Here is a 20,793-nt window from a genome sequence, read left to right as displayed (position 1 = left end):
TGCTAGTGTGGACAGATGGGGGAAAAAGTTTACACTTCTGCTACCTTGGCTGTAAGGGCTTTAAATTGTCAGTTTCATATGCTTAAATTTCAGCAATACTTAATGTTACTGCTAAAACAGAAAATGTTGACAAATTCTGAATGTTCTGATAACAAGGAAATGCAGGATTTATTGCATGCAGCTGAACGCGGTGGTGGTGCTGCGGTAGTGTTGCCGCCTCACAATAAGACACTGACTGGTTTGACTCACAGCTAGAGCGTTTTCTGCGTGGAGACATGCGTGAATGGGCGTACCTTCGTTGAAGGTTGTGCATTAGGGCTGGCAACTTAGCACGTAAAAATCAACTGCCAATCATTAGCAGACCGGAGTTCCACTGTGGCGACCCCTAACCGGGAAAAGCCGAAAGACACAACAACAACATTGCATGCAGCTGAACAAGTAGGAAAGCATACTTTGCAATGTGGTTTTGATTCACTGGAGGCCTCTTGCAGGGCCGCTGTTACGGGTTCTGTCATTAGAAGGCATGCTTGGTTAAAGGAACAGAATCTGCCTGATCATGTTAAAGCAAAATTATTGGATGCTCCATTACAGCATGATACTTTGTTTGGTGTTAAGGCAGAAGAGGTGTTGAAGAAAATGGAGGATAAAGCAAAATCTATGCAGACAGTTAAGGATTTCCTACAGGTACAGCCACCCAGATTTAGCAGGAACTGGCCTTCAAAAAATTGGTCCTTTCCAGTGTCAGGCCACAAAGAGGCAGATACAGACGTCCCAGATGCAAATCCCAGCCCCAAGGCTCATACAGGCCTAAACAATGGGGTGCTTCTACCTCCAAAAGCTGAGAAGACAAATCACAACCATATAGGAAACAGTCCCAATGACTTCTACCAGAACCAAGCACTTATCTTTTGGCAGCCCCAAACTAGCAACTGGGGAAAACTAGCACTTTTTTCACCAAACTGGCACATGATTACCCAGGACAAATGGGTCTTGGACATAGTTTCTCAGGGCTACAGGTTCCACTTTCACACCCTGCCAAGGGCAAAAGGTATGCCAGACCTGCCACACAATCAATGGGCAGAGGCACAAAAGCAAATTGCATCCCTCATGGACATGAGGGCCATTCAACAAGTACCACAACAAGAGCAGGGACAAGGATTTTACTCCAGACTTTTCTTTGTGCCCAGAAAGGACAAAGCCTGGAGACCAATACTGGACCCGTCTATACTAAACACATTTCTGGAAGTTCCAAAATTCCAGATGTTGACTCTACAGCAGCTACTGCCCATGCTGGGCAAGAAGGCTTGGCTCATAACTTTGGACCTAAAAGAGGCATACCTGCATGTCCCAATCAGACAATCTTGCAGAAGATACCTCAGATTCATAGCTGGCTCAATGCACTACCAATTCTCTGCACTGCCCTTTGGCTCATCTACTATGCCCAGGGTCTTCACAAAATGCCTGGCACCAGTAATTGCATTTTACAGACAAAGAGGAATTCAAATATATTCTTACTTGGACGACTGCCTTATTCAAGCAGAGAACAAAGACATTCTACTAAAGCATCTGGTGTTTGTAAAAAGATTACTAATTTGCCTAGGGTACACTGTAAACGAAAAGAAATCAAAACTAGTACCCTCTCAAGAGGTAATATTCCTGGGTGCAAGCTTAAATACAACTGCCCAGATGGCTTATTTCACGATAGACAAACAAAAGCAACTGACTTTTTACTTCAAAATGTTGGCAACAAAGATCCAGTTATCTGCAAGAAAAATTCTGCAGGCTTTTGGCTTCATGGTATCCTGCATTCTGCTAATTCCATATGCCCGACTGCATATGAGGAAACTACAATGGTATCAGAACCAGTGTCTTAAACTAAAAAGCTAAGTACCCCGTTGAGGAAACTTTTTCTTGCTCCTTACCGATGTCAGTAAAAGTTAATAATTGCATTACTTGTGGGAAGCAAATACCTCATAAGGATTTTCATTTGTACTGTACTCCTTGCCTAGGCCCTGACCACAATGTGCCTTGCTGTCGGTTTTGTGCTAAATTTAATCGCACTATTAAACGTCCGTATATTTAATCTAAATATTTTGGCTCACGATTTAATTATCCAGAAATTTCGTCGGTTAGCAGTCCGAATACCCGAATACCTAAAAAACGCAAAGAAAAAGATAGTCAGGCCATCTAGGTCCAAAACTGACGACAACGCTTCTCCTAAGTCAGTTGCCAGTTTGCTGGTACTCAGTGAGGTGCTTTCGCAGCCCCTGATACCCACTACTACTGATTCGCAAGCCACTACTGAGACCCATTTGGAGTCCAGTATGCCGCGAGATACTTCATTTATGGAACGCATGGATATCTCTACCTTAGATGGGCCCGGAGCAACTGTGCAGGCACCAGCTTCTGAGTTTGTTTTCAGACCTATTGATTTGTATATTAGACCAACGCCATCTTCAAAACTAAGGCCAAAATCTATGTCTAAAAAAACAATGCCTGGGCCACATGTGCAGGCCCCTATGCCTAAAAAACAAATGATCAAAATGGCTGAAGATTTAATTACTCTGATCAGGGGTAGCCAACCCCCTCCTTCTAAGCGGCCTAGGCAAGACATTGATTATGAATCTTCTGAACAGGATTCTGTTTCTTCTGACTCTTCTAATGAATAGGATTTGTCTATTCCTACTTATGAGGACTCTGATACAGAGGATTCCATTCCTTTTGCCTCTCCCCCTGAGGATTTTTCTTTTGGGAAAACTTTACATACTTTAAGGGAACATTTCCACTGGAAAAGTCAGGATTTCTCTGACTCTAAAAAGAGACTTTGGGATTTTCTTCTACTTCCTCAGCATAGGCCTTTATGGCTGTACCTCCTGTTCTAGATACTGTTGATGATGTTTTTTCAGAATCTAGTATGGCTCCTGATTCTCTGCCTCTGGCTCCTTGTAAGCCAGACAGATACTACAGGGTTCCTGACTCCCAAAAATTCCTTTTCAAAAACCCTACTGCTGATCCTGAAACCATTTCTCAGGGTCACAAGGGTATTAAGGCCTCTACTGCCAAAAATCGTACCCCATCTGATAGACATTCCAGGGCGCTGGAGAGATGGGGTAAGAAGGCTTACAAGTCTGCAACCTTGGCAATCAGGTCTTTAAACTGTCAATTTCATATGCTTAAACATCAACAGCATATCATGGGACTGCTTAAACAGAAAATGATAATCTCTAACTGTGTGGAACATAAAGAATTGCAGGATTTATTGCATTCAGTTGAACAAGTTGGAAAGCATACTTTGCAATGTGGTTTTGATTCCTTGGAGGCCTCTTGCAGGGCTGCTGTAACTGGATCTGTGCTAAGAAGGCATGCTTGGCTCAAAGAGCAAACTTTGCCTGATCATGTTAAAGCAAAATTGTTGGATGGTCCTTTACAACAGGACTTTGGTAATAACAACAGTTGTAACTGGATCTGTGCTAAGAAGGCATGCTTGGCTCAAAGAGCAAACTTTGCCTGATCATGTTAAAGCAAAATTGTTGGATGGTCCTTTACAACAGGACTCTTTGGTAATAAGGCTGAAGAAGTTTTAAAAAAGATGGAAGATAAAGCTAAATCTATGCAAACTGTGAAAGAGTTTTTACAAGTGCAACCTCCAAGATTTAGTAGGCACTGGCCTACTAAGAACTGGTCCTTTCCAGTTCCTTCAAGAGCCACTTAAGTCAAACCCAGACATTCCAAAGGCTCCAGGTTTCAGTCACAAGGGACTTTTAGAACAAAACATTGGGGTGCCTCCTCCTCCAAATCTGGAAACAACAAGGCACCTCCCTATGGTAAGCAGACTCAGTGACTTCCCTTTACACTTACCAAGCACTTACCTTTTGGCCACCCCTTTGGGGGGAAAAGTGGCACTTCATGCAAGAAATTAGCAACTTATAACCCAGGACAAATGGGTTTTAAATCTAGTATCCCAGGGATACAGATTTGATTTCCACACGTTGTCAATCCCAAACAGATGGCCAGACCTGCCCCCAAATCAGTGGGCAGAGGACCAGAAACAAGTACTGTCCCTCATGAACATGGGGGCTATTCAACCGGTTCCAAAGGAGGAAAAGGGACAATGTTTCTATTCCAGACTTTTCCTGGTACCCAGAAATGACAAATCATGGCGTCCAATTCTGGACTTATCTACTCTAAACACATTTCTGGACATTCCATAATTCAAGATGCTGACTCTTCAACAATTACTTCCAATGCTAGGCAAAGATTCCTGGTTGGTAACTCTAGACTTAAAAGAGGCTTACCTGCATGTCCCAATCAGGGAATCTTGCAGAAGATGCCTCCACTTCAAAGCAGGCTACTTGCATTACCAGTTCTCTGCACTGCCCTTTGGCTTATCTACCGTGCCCAGGGTCTTCACAAAGTGCCTGGCACCAGTAATTGTCAACACAGTCACAGCCTGGAAACAATGATTCCTATTAAACCTTGCCTGCAACTAGAGTTCCTATGGTGGGCAGAGGCCTGCCACCAAAACAAGCGACTGCCATTCACTCCACCCCCTGCCGCCCAACCCTAACAACAGGTGCATCAGACTATGCTTGTGGGGCTCATCTGGCAGGGAAGTGCATTCAGGGCAAATGGAGCCCAAATCAAATCCACCTACATATCAATCAGAAAGAGATGCTAGTTGTACAGAATGCTCTGACAGCCTTTAAGGACTACCTTCATCCAGGACAACTAATGATAAAGACAGACAACACCACAGTTATGTGGTACATAAGCAAGCAGGGGGGTACACATTCTTACCCCCTTTGCAGACTAGCCATGGCATTGTGGAACACGGCCTTGACCTATCAGATACAACTACAAGCTCAATTCCTGCCAGGAAAGCTAAATACTGTGGCAGACGAACTAAGCAGAAATTTTATGGACCCACACGAATGGAAACTGGAACCACAAGTTTTCAACATGTTGACACGCAAATGGGGGAACCCAGACATAGATCCTTTGGCCTCACCCCAGAACTATCAGTTGGACAAATTCTGCACAAGAATTCATCGCAAAAAAGCTTGGAAAGTGGATGCTCTATCATTCATCTGGAAAAACCCATCAGTTTATGCTTTTCCCCCTTTGCCTCTGCTCTCCAAAGTTCTACTAAAAGTCAAACAGGACAAACCAAAAATGATTCTGATTGCTCCAGACTGGCCTCACCAACACTGGTACCCTCTCCTGCACAATGTGTCACACCTTCCTCCGTGGCATCTGCCTCAGACACCTTACCTACTGTCTCAGCAGAACTACCAAAGTCTGCACATTCAGCTCCAAACTTTGAATCTTGCAGCATGGCTAATCAACTAATTTCACCCTTAGCATCCCTCAGCAAACCAGTGATGGATGTCATTTTGGAGGCTAGAAGGCCTAGTACTAGAAAATCTTATGCTGAAAAATGGAAAAGATTCTGTGCCTGGAACCAATCCCAAGGAATAAGCAGAGCAATGTCCAATATTCATTAGATTCTGCAATACTTTTTCCTCCATAAAAATCCATGCATCTGCCATTTCAGCTCATTACAACACAGAACCTCCCCTCTTCTCTCATCCTCTGCTAAAGCAGTATCTCAGAGGGGCCAAAACTTTAAGACCCCCCCAGGAGATCACCAACTCCTGCATGGGACCTCAATTTTGTTTTGGAAAAAAATCACTCTCCGTCCTTTTGAACCAGGTGCTCCTAGAAAACAGCTTTCCTTTTAGCAGTCACTTCAGCTAGAAGGATTTCAGAATTACAGGCTCTTAGGGCAGTGGAGCCTTTCATTATTTTTCATCCGGACAGGGTAGCTCTCAGGACCAATCCATCTTTCATGCCTAAGGTAGTATCCAGTGTGGTTCTTAATTAGACCATTCATCTGCCAACTTTCTTCCCCAATCCACAGAACAAGGTTGAGTGGATTATGCATTCATTGGATGTACACAGACAACTTAGATTCTACTTAAACAGGACGAAATCTCCAAGAAAATCTGAACAACTGTTGGTGGCATTTGCTGCAGGGGCAGAGGGAAAGGCTATTTCAAAGCAGACTATTTCCAAATGGATAAGCCATTGTATTCGTTTCTGCTATATGCACCATGGTAAACCTATCCCCAAGGGGATCGGGTCTCATTCCACCAGGGCTGCATCTACTTCTGCAGCCTTTCTCAGAGGGGTTCCTACCAGAGACATTCTAGAACCTGCTACCTGGAGCTCAGTTCATACGTTCACCAAACATTGCCATTTACCTCTCTTCTCTAAATCCAGAGCTGGCTTTGCCGCTGCTGTCCTGCAGGGCCTTATAGCTGGGCCTTATGCTGTATAAATCCATCCTCCCAACCATAGCTTTGGGAATCTACCCAAATGTAATGACTGCAGCAGTGAAACACGAAGAGTTGTGTACACTTACCATAAATGTAGATGTTCGAGTATATTCACTGTTGCAGTCCTGGTTACCCACCCTACAGCCCCCTGTTTTTTTCTTACTATACCTATCCTTTCTTTTACTATGCTTAAAAGCCTTTTTGGGTGTATTTGCTTTTCTTTGGAGGTATATTTTTTGTGTTTTAAATTATATACTTATGTATATATATATATATATATATATATATATGTGTGTGTGTGTGTGTGTGTGTATATATATATATATATATATATATATATATATATATATATATATATATATATATATATATATATATTTTTTTTTTTTTTTTTTGCTCCCCATTTGGGGGCACCTGACATCTGGGGCAAGAAAAACTGATGTAATGGTGTTGGCTGCATGTTTTATATCCCTGACGACCTGACGTCATGGAAGAAGGGACAGCAACCGACGCAGGACCCAAGACTTTGGGATTCAGGCCGACTAAGGGCAACCTGCCAGCAGATTGCCCAAATGTAATGACTGCAACAGTGAATACACTCGAACATCTACATTTATGGTAAGTGTACACAACTGTAATTTTTTTCTTGTACAAGTATTTTTCTTTCCTCTGATTTTCTTTAATCGTTTTGTATATCTTGTGTCTGGAAATTCTGGGCTTCTTGCATAACAGTAACGATACAGAATTTCTTTCTTATCCTCAGTGGTCCGCTGTATCATCTTTTTGGCAAATACTTCTGTGTCTTGAGGATTCTACACTATCTTTTTCCAGTCTACCTACAAGGATTGGGCACTTTTTTATCCTGGGACTTGTGTACCTAGCTGTCTTTTTTTATTTTTAACCTATCTGTTCATGATATATGCTATATAAAATAAAGTCCAAATATCGGTGTCATCTTAGTGAGATTTTGTAAAACTGGCTCCACCTCGTGAAGTTACTCACCAAGATGTCAGGATGAATTAAATTCCAGCAATACTACTACATCTGTCCATCCAAACCTGCATACATTCACCAGTATATGGGAGAAGCTGTTCCAAAAGGTGGTAGTTGAACCCTTCCTATCTATTGGGTCTTCCCTAGATGGGATAGATTTGGAGTATAAAAGAGATCACCACTCCAGTTGGGAAGTTTTGTTCTACTATCAGAACTGTATATACTAGAATAAGATCAGCAACTCCTAGCTGGTGTTACTCAGTTTCCTGTATAAGCTGTGATATCACACTCCATGTGCCAGGACTCAAGTTTCCATTACCAGATTCTTATCAGTCATCATTTGTTATGCTTCTGCCTGTACCTTGCCTGGCATAGCTTCTAACCTTCACCCTTATTCTTGGATGGTGGTGTACACGCAAGAGTTTCTATGCAGATTTTTCAGGCTGCATGGGTCACTTGACCACCAGTTACTTGCTAGCAAACACTACTCCGGATCCAGCTTCTCCCAGTATCCCTGTCTCATGTGAGGCTCCATTATTCTTTGAATAAACCATCATGAGGATAAGATGTAGTGGGTTCTCTTACTGTAATGCCCTCTGACCATGTTGTGGCAGTGTTCTGCATCACACTTGCACCTTCTAATCACAATGACATTGTTGCATCCTACAGTTTGATCACTTTCGATTGTTGTGTGATAGCATTGTTGCATCTTTCACCACAGGGTGGCAGTGTTGCCTTGTCACACATTTCACCACAGGGTGGCAGTGCTGCCTTGTCGCACATTTCACCGCAGAGTGGCAGTGCTCCCTTGCCCACCCTTTTCACCGCCGAGGGTGGCACTACTGCCTGCCCACCCTTTTCACCGCCGAGGGTGGCACTACTGCCTGCCCACCCTTTTCACTGCCGAGGGTGGCACTGCTGCCTTGCCCACCCTTTTCACTGCTGAGGGTGGCACTGCTGCCTTGCCCACGCTTTTCACCGCCGAGGGTGACACTGCTGCCTTGCCCACCCTTTTCACCACCGAGGGTGGCACCGCTGCCTTGCCCACCCTTTTCACCGCCGAGGGTGGCACTGCTGCCTGCCCACCCTTTTCACCACTGAGGGTGGCACTGCTGCGTTGCCCGCCCTTTTCACCGCCGAGGGTGGCACTGCTGCCTTGCCCGCCCTTTTCACCGCCGAGGGTGACACTGCTGCCTTGCCCGCCCTTTTCACCGCCGAGGGTGGCACTGCTGCCTTGCCCACCCTTTTCACCGCCGAGGGTGACACTGCTGCCTTGCCCGCCCTTTTCACCGCCGAGGGTGGCACTGCTGCCTTGCCCACCCTTTTCACCGCCGAGGGTGGCACTGCTGCCTGCCCACCCTTTTCACCACTGAGGGTGGCACTGCTGCCTTGCCCGCCCTTTTCACCGACGAGGGTGGCACTGCTGCCTTGCCCACCATTTTCACTGCCGTGGGTGGCACTGCTGCCTTGCCCACCCTTTTCACTGCCGAGGGTGGCACTGCTGCCTGCCCACCTTTTTCACCACTGAGGGTGGCACTGCTGCCTTGCCCGCCCTTTTCACTGATGAGGGTGGCACTGCTGCCTTGCCCACCATTTTCACTGCTGTGGGTGGCACTGCTGCCTTGCCCACCCTTTTACTGCTTGACTAAAGCATCTTGGCATTGCGCTAGATCTCAGTTATGCTGGATGAGCACAGAGTAAGTGTTATGTCCGTTTTCATGGCTATGATCTCAAAGCAGAGGGAGAGAGCATTTTATTACATTTTACATTTTTGATTCCTTTATAGTTCTGTTGAGCCATGTACAGCATAAGTCTAAGCAATGATGTCCTGCATCTTATTTATGTTGTGACGAATGTTGTATTGCTAAGGACAGGTGCATCATGTTGTCATCATGAGACTACTTTGTCTGTTAAAATTGCTGTGTGACCTGAAAGGGCAATATCACATCATATATTGTTGATGGTTTCTGCCCTAAGAGGGTAGTATTTATTTTGTTTATTTATATTTGTTTATTGGGGTACAGTATAATAGATGCAGTACTGCATCATATGTTACTGATAGTTTGTGTCCTGAGAGGGCAGTAGTGTGTCATGTGTTGCCAACAGTCGTTGACCTTAGAGGATAATATTGCATCACATGTCGTTGATAGTTTGACCTGAAAAGGCAGTACTGTGACATATGTCATTGATAGTTTGTGACCTGAGAAGCCGATATCGCATCATATGTTTCACAGTTTGTGACTTGACGGGGCAGAATAATGTAATATGTTGTCAATAGTTTATGCTCTGAGTGGACAGTATGTTATGTACTGAGTGGGCAGTATGTTGTTCATAGGCAGGTACTAGACTATCTGCCCGAAGGCATTTATAAGCCTAGCCAGAATGTGTTTGCTTTCGCCTCCCCCTTAGATTAGTACAGTGTGCCTCTGTCTAGCAGAGCCATTGAAGTGATCCCTGGAGTAAACTTTCTGTTTCCCATCCACTCGTCAAGGTTTCTGTTGAAGAGGGTTAGCAAGGAGCTCTGCCTAATGTAGATTGGAATCTTGTTCCAGAGCATGGGAAGTCTCTGGGACAGGAATCTATCCCTCCAGCCCGTCCTATTTATTATTGTGGAGAGGTTTAAATCCCTGAAGCGTGTGGCTGGTGGGGATATGGTTTTCTTTAGGTGGAGCATGTCCATCAATTCTGGGTTGGACATGGCCTTGTATGTCAGGCAGCGATCCCCTTCTTAGTAGGCGGTATGCAACCGAGTACAGCTGGAGTTTCTTCAGTCGAGCTGCATAGGGCATCTGCTTGAGGCCAGTGATCCTCTTGGTGAGGTACTTCTGTGGTCTTTCCAGTTGTTGCAGGTGTCTTGTAAGGTACATCCCAAATGGGGCATTGTACTCTATGATGGGTCTGATGAGTGATGCATAGAGGGACCCAGTGACCTCTTTCGATCTGGATGCAAACCCTTTTGTAATTAGGTGGTCCACATAAAAGGATTTTCTAACCACTTTGGCAATGTGATTATCAAAGGTGAGATTGCTATCTACTTGGGTCCCCAGATCCCTTACGTCTTGCGTATTTAGGGTTTTTTTTTCCAAAGGGGATGACTATGCACTTTTCGCATTTAGCTTGAGGCCATGGTTTTGACACCAGGTATCTGTCTCAGTGAGACCGTTTTGGATGAGGTCTGTGTCAGCCGGAGAGTCAATTATAGCCCCTAGTTTGCAGTCATCTGCGAACTTGGTCAGCCATAGTCCTCCTGTGATTGCCTGTACCTCTGAGAAGTATATGCCCAATAGGAGGGGTCCTAGGACTGAGCCCTGGGGAACGCCACTTGTAACCGGTTTAGAGTCAGACCTAGCTCCCGCAACTCTTACCATGTGGGTTCTGTCCGTGAGCCAGTTGGCAACCCATCTTGTGACGTAGGGGTTTATGTTCTGGCTGGTAAGCTTGTCTATAATACCTGAGTGGGGAATGGTGTCAAAGGCCTTTGCAAGGTCTAGGTAGGCTGTGTGGACCACCTTTCCCTCGTCTATAGCCATGGTAACTGTCTCAAAGAAGTCCACCAGGTTTAGGAGGCATGATCTGCCCTTAACAACCCGAATTGGGTAGGGTCCAGTGTTTGGAGGTTTCCAATGTCTCTGTTAATGAGATCCGTGATGATGCGCTCCATAGCTTTGCAGACCAAGGTAGTCAGGCTTATTTATTTTATTTATTTTACATTTGTTGACCGGGCTAGTCTAGCTGGATACATGTCCTTTTTCAGTAGAGGCCCGGGGAGAAAAGCTCCAAGCATAAAGAGAAATCACAATACACTTACATGTGGAAGAAATAGCATAACCTAAGACAAAAGAAAACAGTGAGCTTACATACTAATTAAATACATTCACAGAGTTGTAAAGACAACTTAAAAATGGTTACATTGTGAGGCCAAGAGGTAAAGTTATTGAACTTTGGGATAGGGAAGAGACTAAGGTGGAAAAAAAAAACCTTTGAGATTAGTCTGGTTTAGGACATGGGCATAACCAGTGAGCCTTGAAGAATTCTTTGAGGTGATTTTTCAATTGATTAATCGAGGTCATGAGTCTTAGGTTGTTTGGTAGGGAATTCCATAGCTTTCCGATGGAGTTGGCATAGAGAGCGTCACCTCCTGAGTTATTAGATTTAATGGTTAATACCTGGATGCTATTTGATGACCAGAGGCATTTTAGGTTAGAGTAGGGGGTCAGTATTTTGCTCAGCGAGGGGGTTTTATCCGGTTGGTGAATTATTTTAAAAGCTTCAGTGAGTTGGTTGAGTTTGAGAAGATTGGGCAGTTCTAACCAACCAAGTGTCTTTAGGTTAAGGCAATGGTGAGTACGATACGGTGTTCCTGTTATAAATCTGGCTATATGATTATAGGCTACAGATAGTTTGTTGAGTTCTCGCTTATTGAGGAACGAAAGTACTGGGGAGGCATATAGGAGGGTGGAGAGGAGATGAGTGCGAGCGATGATTAGTTTGGCATAAGGGCTTAAGAAGTTCTTAATTCTATACATTGAGCTGAGTTTCTTGTTTACAGACTTAATGGTTTGGCTAATGTGTATATCAAATTTAAGCTTGTGGTCAATAGTCACACCTAGTAGTTTGGTATGAGAGACAGGCTCAATGATGGTACCATTTGTGGATTCCACATGGAACGTGTTGTCAGCATTTGGGGGGTTTTTACCTAGGGGAGTAGCTGCTGAGGGGAAAAATAGTAATAACTTGGTTTTAGTTAGATTAAGTATGAGTTTCAGTTCAGAGAACCATTTTTCGACTATAGTAAAACAGTTTTGGGTTATTGCTTGAAGTTTCAGGAGGGAGACGTCAGAACAGATCAAGGTGGAGTCGTCTGCGTATTGGATGCAGGTAGCTTTGGGGATGACTGAGTGAAGATCATTTATGAAGACGGAGAAAAGAAAGGGACCGAGTACAGAGCCCTGAGGAATGCCAATATATAGGGCTTATAGGGCGATAGTTCCCGGGGTCTGTTGTGGCTCCACCTTTGTGGAGTGGAATAACCATTGCTGTGCGCCAGTCTGTGGGCACGTAGCCTGTGGAGAGGCTGAGTTTGAACAGTGTGTTTAGGTGAGGGGTTAGTTCGTCTTTGAGCTCATGTAGGACGCAGCCTGGGACACCGTTTGGTCCCATTGATGCTGTGTTTTTGGCTTTGGAGAAGGCTGTTTTAACCTGAGTGTCTGTGATTTCAGGGGCATTACATTATTCTGGTATAATTATGGGCCCTTTTGGGGGTGAAGTTTGCACTGAACCTGTCTGCCAGGATGTTGGCTATATCAGTCGGTTCAGTGTATTTTGTGCCATTCTGCACCAACTCTGAGCAGATCTGAGAAATGCCACTTTGATTTTATGAGGGAACGTAGTTTCTTGCTGATACTGATCAGGAATGTCTTCTCTTCTTGAGATTTTACTCTTTTCTGTACTAGTTTCCTCCTCCTATTGTGTAGCTTGTTTTTGGCAGGGGTCCACCAGACTGGTTTCCTTTTCTTGGAGGAGTGAGTCTAGGTTTTGTTTGGGATAGCATGAACATGCATTCTTGTAGGTGCCCATAGAGTGCATTAGTAAAGGATTTTGCAGCTTGGACAGCGGTATCCTTTAGCACAGGGGTGTCCAACCTTTTGGCTTGCTAGAGCCGCATTGAGTGAACAGAAATGGTCTTGGGGCCGCATATAAAATATATCATATAGTTAACTCTTTTGTTACTCCAGAAGATCACAGTCGACCTCCTGACTGTACTGTGTAGGTGCATTTGAACAATGAATAAATGTAACAAATGCCTAATATTTGCCTTAAAATTCTAATTCTCATTCTAATTCTAATTCCCCAATCTAACAGTTAACTCTAACATCTTAGTTAATGTGTATATATATATATATATATATATATATATATATATATATTTTTTTTTTTACAAATAAACAGATATTCACTATAGCACTACCATTTCTCACTGGAAAAACCATTTCAGCAGTCCAACTACGTAAAATGTCAACATCAGCAGTCCTACAATACTATAATCCACAAAAATAACCCAACAAATTTGCAATAAAGTAAAGAATTCACATTACTGACTTAATAAAACAATTCTGAATAAGCTACAAGAGGGTCTCACCCAAACAAATAACTGGTGCCAGAAATATGGCCTCAAGCTAAATGCCAAAAAATGCATCATCATCATCCCCTTTGAGGAGAGAGATGTCCCCACAAATTATCACATTAATAACAATGTTGTAAGCACGCAATAAGTCGTATGGTACTTGGGCACACAGGTTGATAGAAAACTGACTTTTGACCACCGCATTGTCTCCGTTGTAAGGAAAGCTTTTTACATGACCCATTTCATTAGTAAGGGTATCTCATCCAGGGACAAGGAGGTCATAACATCCGTGTATTCTTCCTTTACAAGAGCCATTATTGAGTGCAGTGCCCCTTTTGGCATGTGCCTCAGCAAAACACCCTGCCAAAAGAAAGACTGCAACCATATCTGACAAAAAAGGTCAAAGGATCTAAGTTCACTTAGTTATCCAAACAGACAAAAAAGCTTCTTGCTTTCCTCTGTCTCTCACTGGCCCCTATAAATTTCATCACTGGCTTGCTTTTCATGCTAAGAAAGATCCTTCCTTAAGAGACTTCCTCCACCTCAGAAATACTGGTTATACTTAAAACGCTCACTACAAAGACCACAGCCTTCACTGCAACATAAACAAGCCACTTTGTATGGACAGATGCTTGACACAAAACCTTCATCTTCTGTAAAAAGCTCCTCTCATTAACAAATAATGTAGTTCAGCAACACAACAACTGGATGGCTGGATGGATAGCCATAAATGCACTCCTTGAGTAAGTAGCATAACCTTCATCAAACTAGATGGAAAATCCACATACTAACCTTTCCCAGCTGGATGACGAAGATCTAATATTGGTTAATCAAGTCTACTTGCCCAAGAAGAGGGGCCTGTTTAACTAAAAATTCCATTTCCAAAAATATATTCAGTATACATATTAAATCTCTCTCTCTTACACACACACACACACACACAAAAGCCCCTATTTGTAAAATAGGCAACCTCAGTAATCACATGACACCCACTCACTGAATGAAATTGCCTGGAAGTCAAAATATCTGAAAAAAGATCATAATAGAGATGGATTCATCCATGCAATTTCCCACCACCAAAAGGACCATCAATAAATCAACAAACAACTGCTCGGCAAAAAGTAAATCAATAAGAAAACCATAAAACTATAATGCTACATACTGGTGTAAACATATAACTTGTGTAAATCCCCAGGTTAATCCATACCAAAAGATTGTTTCAGAGCTTCAGCTGTGTACAAACAGCTTTCTCCTGAAAACTTAAATCATTGATATTTGCCTTGCTGTAATTATAACTTAAAAAAATGTTTTTAAGTTTATTCTGTATCTCAGTGCTTCTCACTGTTATGAGATGTAATCTCTGCCATATTGTATGAGTACTACATTCATGATTTGCTGTCTCTCTCTCTCTCATGTATTGTATTATATTGTTTTGTGTTATTTTTGGAGCTTTTCTCCCCGGGCCTCCGCTGAAAATGGACCTGTGTCCAGTCAGACTTTCCCGGTAAACAAATGTAAAATAAAATAAATAAAAATAAACTTCCTACCAATTTAAAGCCATTTGACATTCTATTCTATTCTAAAGCCATTTTAATTTGTACAGAAGTTACTCACAGACTGACGGTTTACTGAGCTGTAATGCTGACCTTCACTTTTGAAAAAAACAAATTCCCAGACTTTGTCAATAGCTCAAAGTGTAGAGAGGATTATTTATTTATTATATATTTATTTATTTTTGGAAAACATCTTTAAAACTGTTAAACTGATTACACACCCAGAAACACAGAAAAGTTATTGTGATATGTAAACCACAGGCTGCTGCAAGAAATCAGTCACATTAGCACTCTATGCTTATGTCCGAACAGATTAATCATACCTGTCAATTCCAAAAGAAGCAAAGTAGCTTAATAAGAAGGTTATTTGCAAGGTTACATGGCAGTTTATATTGGAAATAAGCAGAGATATTAAAAAGGCTCTGTTTTTCATAATTATGCCGAAAAGTCTTTCAAGGTAAATACAACTTCTGATTTAGTATGGAACCATACCTCTCAACTGTAGAGCAAGAAATCTTGACAAAGCGAAAAATAAAAGTGGGACACAGGCCCAAAAATAGTTATGCATCACAGACACCATTGAAACAACTGTAGCTGTAAACATTATACATCACTTATAATCTTTCTATCCCATCATAGTCAAACATTATATGGTTCATTCAGTCCTGCCTTCTTTTGCAACAAAGAAAACCATGCTTTGAAATGACAAATGCATTAAAACTAATAAATAAAACACATTGCATCAACATCCTGCAACTTCCTACCTGCAAGCAACCACAGAGCTTTCACTGAAACTAGGGCTGCTTGTTTCCCCAGAATGACAGCTCTCCCCAATTAAGTCTAATGGTATACAATCTACCAGTATATGGACTACCTGAAATACATTAAACTTCAGACACGAGGCAAGACTGGTAAACTGAATAAACCACACAGTAGAACGCTAAAGACTGGTTTATTAAACGAAAAACAATATACGGAAAAATGAAAGAAAATAAAACGTGTGGTACACAAACAAGGCACTAAGCGCTTTCACCCGTCAAGATCCTGGGCATCATCAGAGTACTGAATACATAATTAAAATCCACCCCTTATATACGTAATCGCTAATTGCTTAATCAATGGAATAATAGCAATGAAACCTTCAAAATCAGCAAATGTAACAAATTCGAAGTAATAGAATACAGTAAGGAAAGATAAAAAATGCTTATTGTGCATACACATACTACACTAAAATGGATATTATGTATATAATATCTTTCAGTAAAATAATTGATTATTAAATATATATGTATATATGCTATTTAAAAATGCAGACACCTAAAAATATTAGTAAAAATGTATATACAGATGAATCTATGACAAAATAGTTGATTAATTAACTGATCAAATAAAATAAGATTTGTATTTTAATATACTCGATATAGATATATGTTCATTAATACCTGGGTGAAAGCGCTTAGTACCTTGTTTGTGTACCACACGTTTTATTTTCCTTCATTTTTCCGTATATTGTTTTTCGTTTAATAAACCAGTCTTTAGCGTTCTACTGTGTTGTTTATTCTGAAAATACATTAAATTATGGCCTGTAAATTGAAAGTACACTTTGCTCAATTAAACTATATTTCTAAGCCCACTTACTATATTTTTTCAGTAACATCCCAATATCCATTTCCAGGTCACTTTACAAGACATTGGCAGTGGTAGACTTGGCATCCTTCAGAACCCCACAGGCCCACGCTAATACTGCTAGCATTGTCCATTAAATGTAAATATCCATCCACTGTAAATGACAAGAAGTTATGTCTTAAAAAATCTACTTTTGGCATGCATACCCAAGTATCAGGTTTTGAAACAAAGAAACATGTTCTCCACAGTCCGTAAGACTCTGTCTTTAATAATCATCTACTGTTGCAGCACTCCCAACACATAAGCGCACACACACACTAAAATCCCCAACATTTAAAAAATGACATTGTGCCCACTTGATTTGCCAGTATTGATGATCCACCAAAGCTATGCTTACTGTTGTCCAATCTACCACTGCTTAGAACCCACCAATGAAAAAACAGTACTAAGTGCTTTTTTGTTTGTCTGAAAAAACAGTACAACTTTATATGCTACAGTCCCACATAGTCAGTCCACTACTGACCCATTAACCCTAGGCCGCTGTCTCATGGAACTGCATTACCTTGGATGACTACTTTTATTTCCTAAGCAAAAGACACAAATTGGAAGATGAGGCAAAAATCCAGGCATTATTTGAAAATCCATACAGTTAAGAGATATGAGTTTATGTTCAATACAACACTCTCCCTGTCAGGAAAGTCGCAATTTAATGAAAGTGTACTTTTAATGTACGATATATTTGTGAGCTAACTTGTTTGTGTTCAGTAGGTAAATGTGCATGTGTCTCTCTCTGTCATGCACACATATACATACACACACACACACACACACACACACACACACACACACACACACACACACACACACACACACACTCACAAATTCTGCTTTCACGCATGCACTCACTCACGCCGTACTTACCTATTAACATAGGTAAATGCTGTCCCTTTCAAAGGCAACAGCGGCAAATCCATACACGAGTCCCTCTTCAGCGAGAACACACACACTGATTGTTCAGCGCAAAATAATGTGACCCTTTTTTGGCTCAAAAACAAAACTAGAAGGGTGCTTTGGCACATGCACACACCGACATTAGCTTTACAGGTCACGGGAGCGAAAAACACAAAACAAAAAGTGTTTTGGGGCATGTGTACATCGATGTTGCAATTAGAGGTTGAGGGCCACATGGAACAGCTCTGAGGGCCGCATGTGGCCGCAGGTTGGACACGTCTGCTTTAGCATGTTATGCCCTGAGTGGGCAGTATGTTGTTATGCCCTGAGTGGGCAGTATGTTGTTATGCCCTGAGTGGGCAGTATGTTGTTATGCCCTGAGTGGGCAGTATGTTGTTATGCCCTGAGTGGGCAGTATGTTGTTATGCCCTGAGTGGGCAGTATGTTATTTTATTTTTAAGACACAAGTTCTGATCAGGTTTATGGTCTGGCTGGTCTTGGAGTAGTACAACCCTGCAGTTTGAAGAGATCTGCATTATGAGCTGACACAGCAGCGTTAAATACAATATGTGCAAAGATTCACTTTCAGAGGTGTGACCGTTTTTATTAAACATTATACTTTGTTTTCATTTGTTTTATTTACTTAGTGCAATGATGATGATACTGTAAAAAGTTATTTGGAAATGCTTAGCTATTCATTCATCCTGCATTTTCTTTCACCTAACAGCTTGAAAATCCTGTCACTTTGGCCAGCATTGAGAGCCTTTTGCAGAAGTTTGCGGCACAGGAACTGATTGAAGTTAAGGGTGAGTCTGTTCACGAGGGTGCACCCACTGTCATCATGTATGCAGATCACATTAAGCTTTCTGCTATGTTGGTGGTGTTAAAGGGTGAATTGGCTGCATCTGGAACAAAGAGGAAGCTAGAACAAGAGCCTGCTTCTGCTGCAACTTCATTAGCCATTGGTGAGAAGAAGGTGGCTGAGCCTGTGAAGAAGTCACGGAAACAGGCGTCCAACCTTGACCTGGAAATTGAGTCTCTCTTGAACCAGCAGTCTACAAAAGAGCAACAGAGCAAGAAGGTTAGTGCTAACAGGAAGAGCTTTGGTTGTTCAGGGTTTAGTACAACTACCCTTTAAGCTGGCAAGAAGTGAAGGTGGAAGTTTGAGATACAGTGCCTTTCTCAAACCAACTCTAAAGGCATCTAGATCTAGCTCAGAAGGCAGAAATTATCTGATATGTTATAATTTTTATTCATATGTTAACCAGATAAGCCCACTGCCTTTTCAGGGGCAACCTGTGAGCACTGTCTGGTTATGTGACTTACTCAGAGTTACACAGTTAGGTAATGTAACAGCTTGCAGCCCAGGAGCAGTGTCTGATGAAATGACTTGCACAGCGTTATAGCTGAGTAATGTAACAGTGTGACAGCCCCCATCCCAGGAGCACTGTCTCGTTAAGTGACCTCCTCAGAGTCATGCAGTTAGGTAATGTAACAGCTACCAGCCTGGGAGCAGTGTCTGGTTATGTGACTTACTCAGAGTTACACAGTTAGGTAATGTAACAATGTAATAGCTCCCAGCCTGGGAGCACTGTCTGGTTCATAGGTAGGTACTAGGCTATCAGCCCAAGGGCCTATATAAGCCTAGCCAGCAAGGTGCCATAGCTTATGCCACCCAAGAAAGTTATTTTCCTGTGCCACTGTTGAGCAGAGACACAGAAGTGATCCCCAGGGTGTATTTACTATTTCCCATCCACTCATCAAGATTTTTCTTGAAGAGTGCTAATGAAGAACTTTGCTTGACATAGATGGGTAGCTTGGTCCAGAGTATAGGAAGTCTCTGGGTCAGGAATCGATCCCTCCAGCATGTCCTGTTTATTGTGGTGACAAGGTTTAGGTCCCTAGAGTGTGTAGCTTGGAGTGATTGGGATTTCTTTAGGTGTAGCATGTCCAACAGCTCTGGGTTTGACATAGCTTTATATGTTAGGCAGAGATCACCTCAGAGTAGGTGATGTGCTACGGAGTAAAGCTGGAGTTTTTTGAGGCGGTCAGTGTAGGGCATTTGTTTGAGACCAGTAATCCTCTTTGTGAGGTACTTCTGTGGCCTTTCCAGCTGCTGCAAATGTCTTGTGAGGTACATTCCATAAGGGGCGTTCTACTCTATAATGGGTCTGAGTGACGAGTAGAGGGGAACAGTGACCTCTTTTTTCCTGGATGAGAACCCTTTTATGATGAGGTATGCCACTTAGAAGGACTTCCTGACTACTGTGGCGATGTGACTATCAAAGGAGAGACTACTGTCCACCTGGGTCCCAAGGTCTTTTATCACGCATTCGGTGTTAAGTAGATTGCTGCCTATGTGGTAGTTCATGGGTACAGAGTTTTTACCAAAGTTAAGTGACTTACTCAGAGTTACACAGTTAGGTAATGTAACAATGTAACAGCTCCCAGCCCGTGAGCACTGTCTGGTTAAGTGACTTACTCAGAGTTACAGAATTAGACAATGTAATAATGTAATAGCTCCCAGCCCAGGAGTGGTGTCTGGTTAAGTGACTTACTCTGAGTTACAGTTGGGTAATGTAACAGCTCCCAGCTCAGGAGGACTGTCTGGTTAAGTGACTTACTCAGAGTCACACAATTCGGTAACGTAACTGCTCCCAGCCCAGGAACACTGTTTGGTTAAATGACTTGCTTAGAGTCCCATAGTGAATGAAGGTGAATGTAATCAAACCCTGTACCTTGGGTGCATATTCATTGCCACTGTGTTTTTTTTTGGAGCGATGTCTCGCTGGAATGCTGTTTCTTTGATGTGCCTTTAATGCTTGCAGTCCTTTTGTTGCATAACATGCAGTCTGCAAGTGTTGCACGTGTGTGTGTCTGTGTGTATGACAATTTAGGATGTATGGGGAGGGGTAACTGGTTTATTAGGATAACAAAAGATAGCTGTTTATCAGCAAGTGGCCTTACGAACAAAACAGAAATGCTATAACTGGAAATTTAAAGCTAAATGTGACATTTTTAGTAGCAGTTGTCTTTTGAAGAAACCTGAAAAGGTAGAACAATTGAAAACAATATTTTGATTGAAATTCTTCTTCAGAAAGAATTTGAACTTAAGCAGCATTTTAAATTTCTGAAGATGGATGTCCAGCTGAAGTGTGAAATCTAGCATCTTGTTTCTCATTATTTATTTATTTACTTAATTTATTTC

General features: G+C 42.2%; 1 protein-coding gene across 2 annotated transcripts in view; it reads left to right on the top strand.

Annotated features, from left to right (window-relative positions):
- Window positions 1-20,793, top strand: part of METTL3 (methyltransferase 3, N6-adenosine-methyltransferase complex catalytic subunit) — a 1,113,102-nt gene that overhangs the window by 37,893 nt on the left and 1,054,416 nt on the right. For both annotated transcript variants that reach the window (XM_044058241.1, XM_044058240.1), the window contains exon 3: window positions 18,313-18,666. In XM_044058241.1, the coding sequence (XP_043914176.1) occupies window positions 18,313-18,666 (354 nt within the window). The remainder of the gene's footprint in view (window positions 1-18,312; window positions 18,667-20,793) is intronic.

This window comes from Protopterus annectens, chromosome 16.part0, assembly GCF_019279795.1.
Source record: "Protopterus annectens isolate FY-2018-M chromosome 16.part0, PAN1.0, whole genome shotgun sequence".
In the NCBI taxonomy this organism is placed as follows: Eukaryota; Metazoa; Chordata; order Ceratodontiformes; family Protopteridae; genus Protopterus; species Protopterus annectens.
Note: the sequence above shows the minus strand (reverse complement) of the source record. Positions and strands in the feature narration are given on the sequence as shown.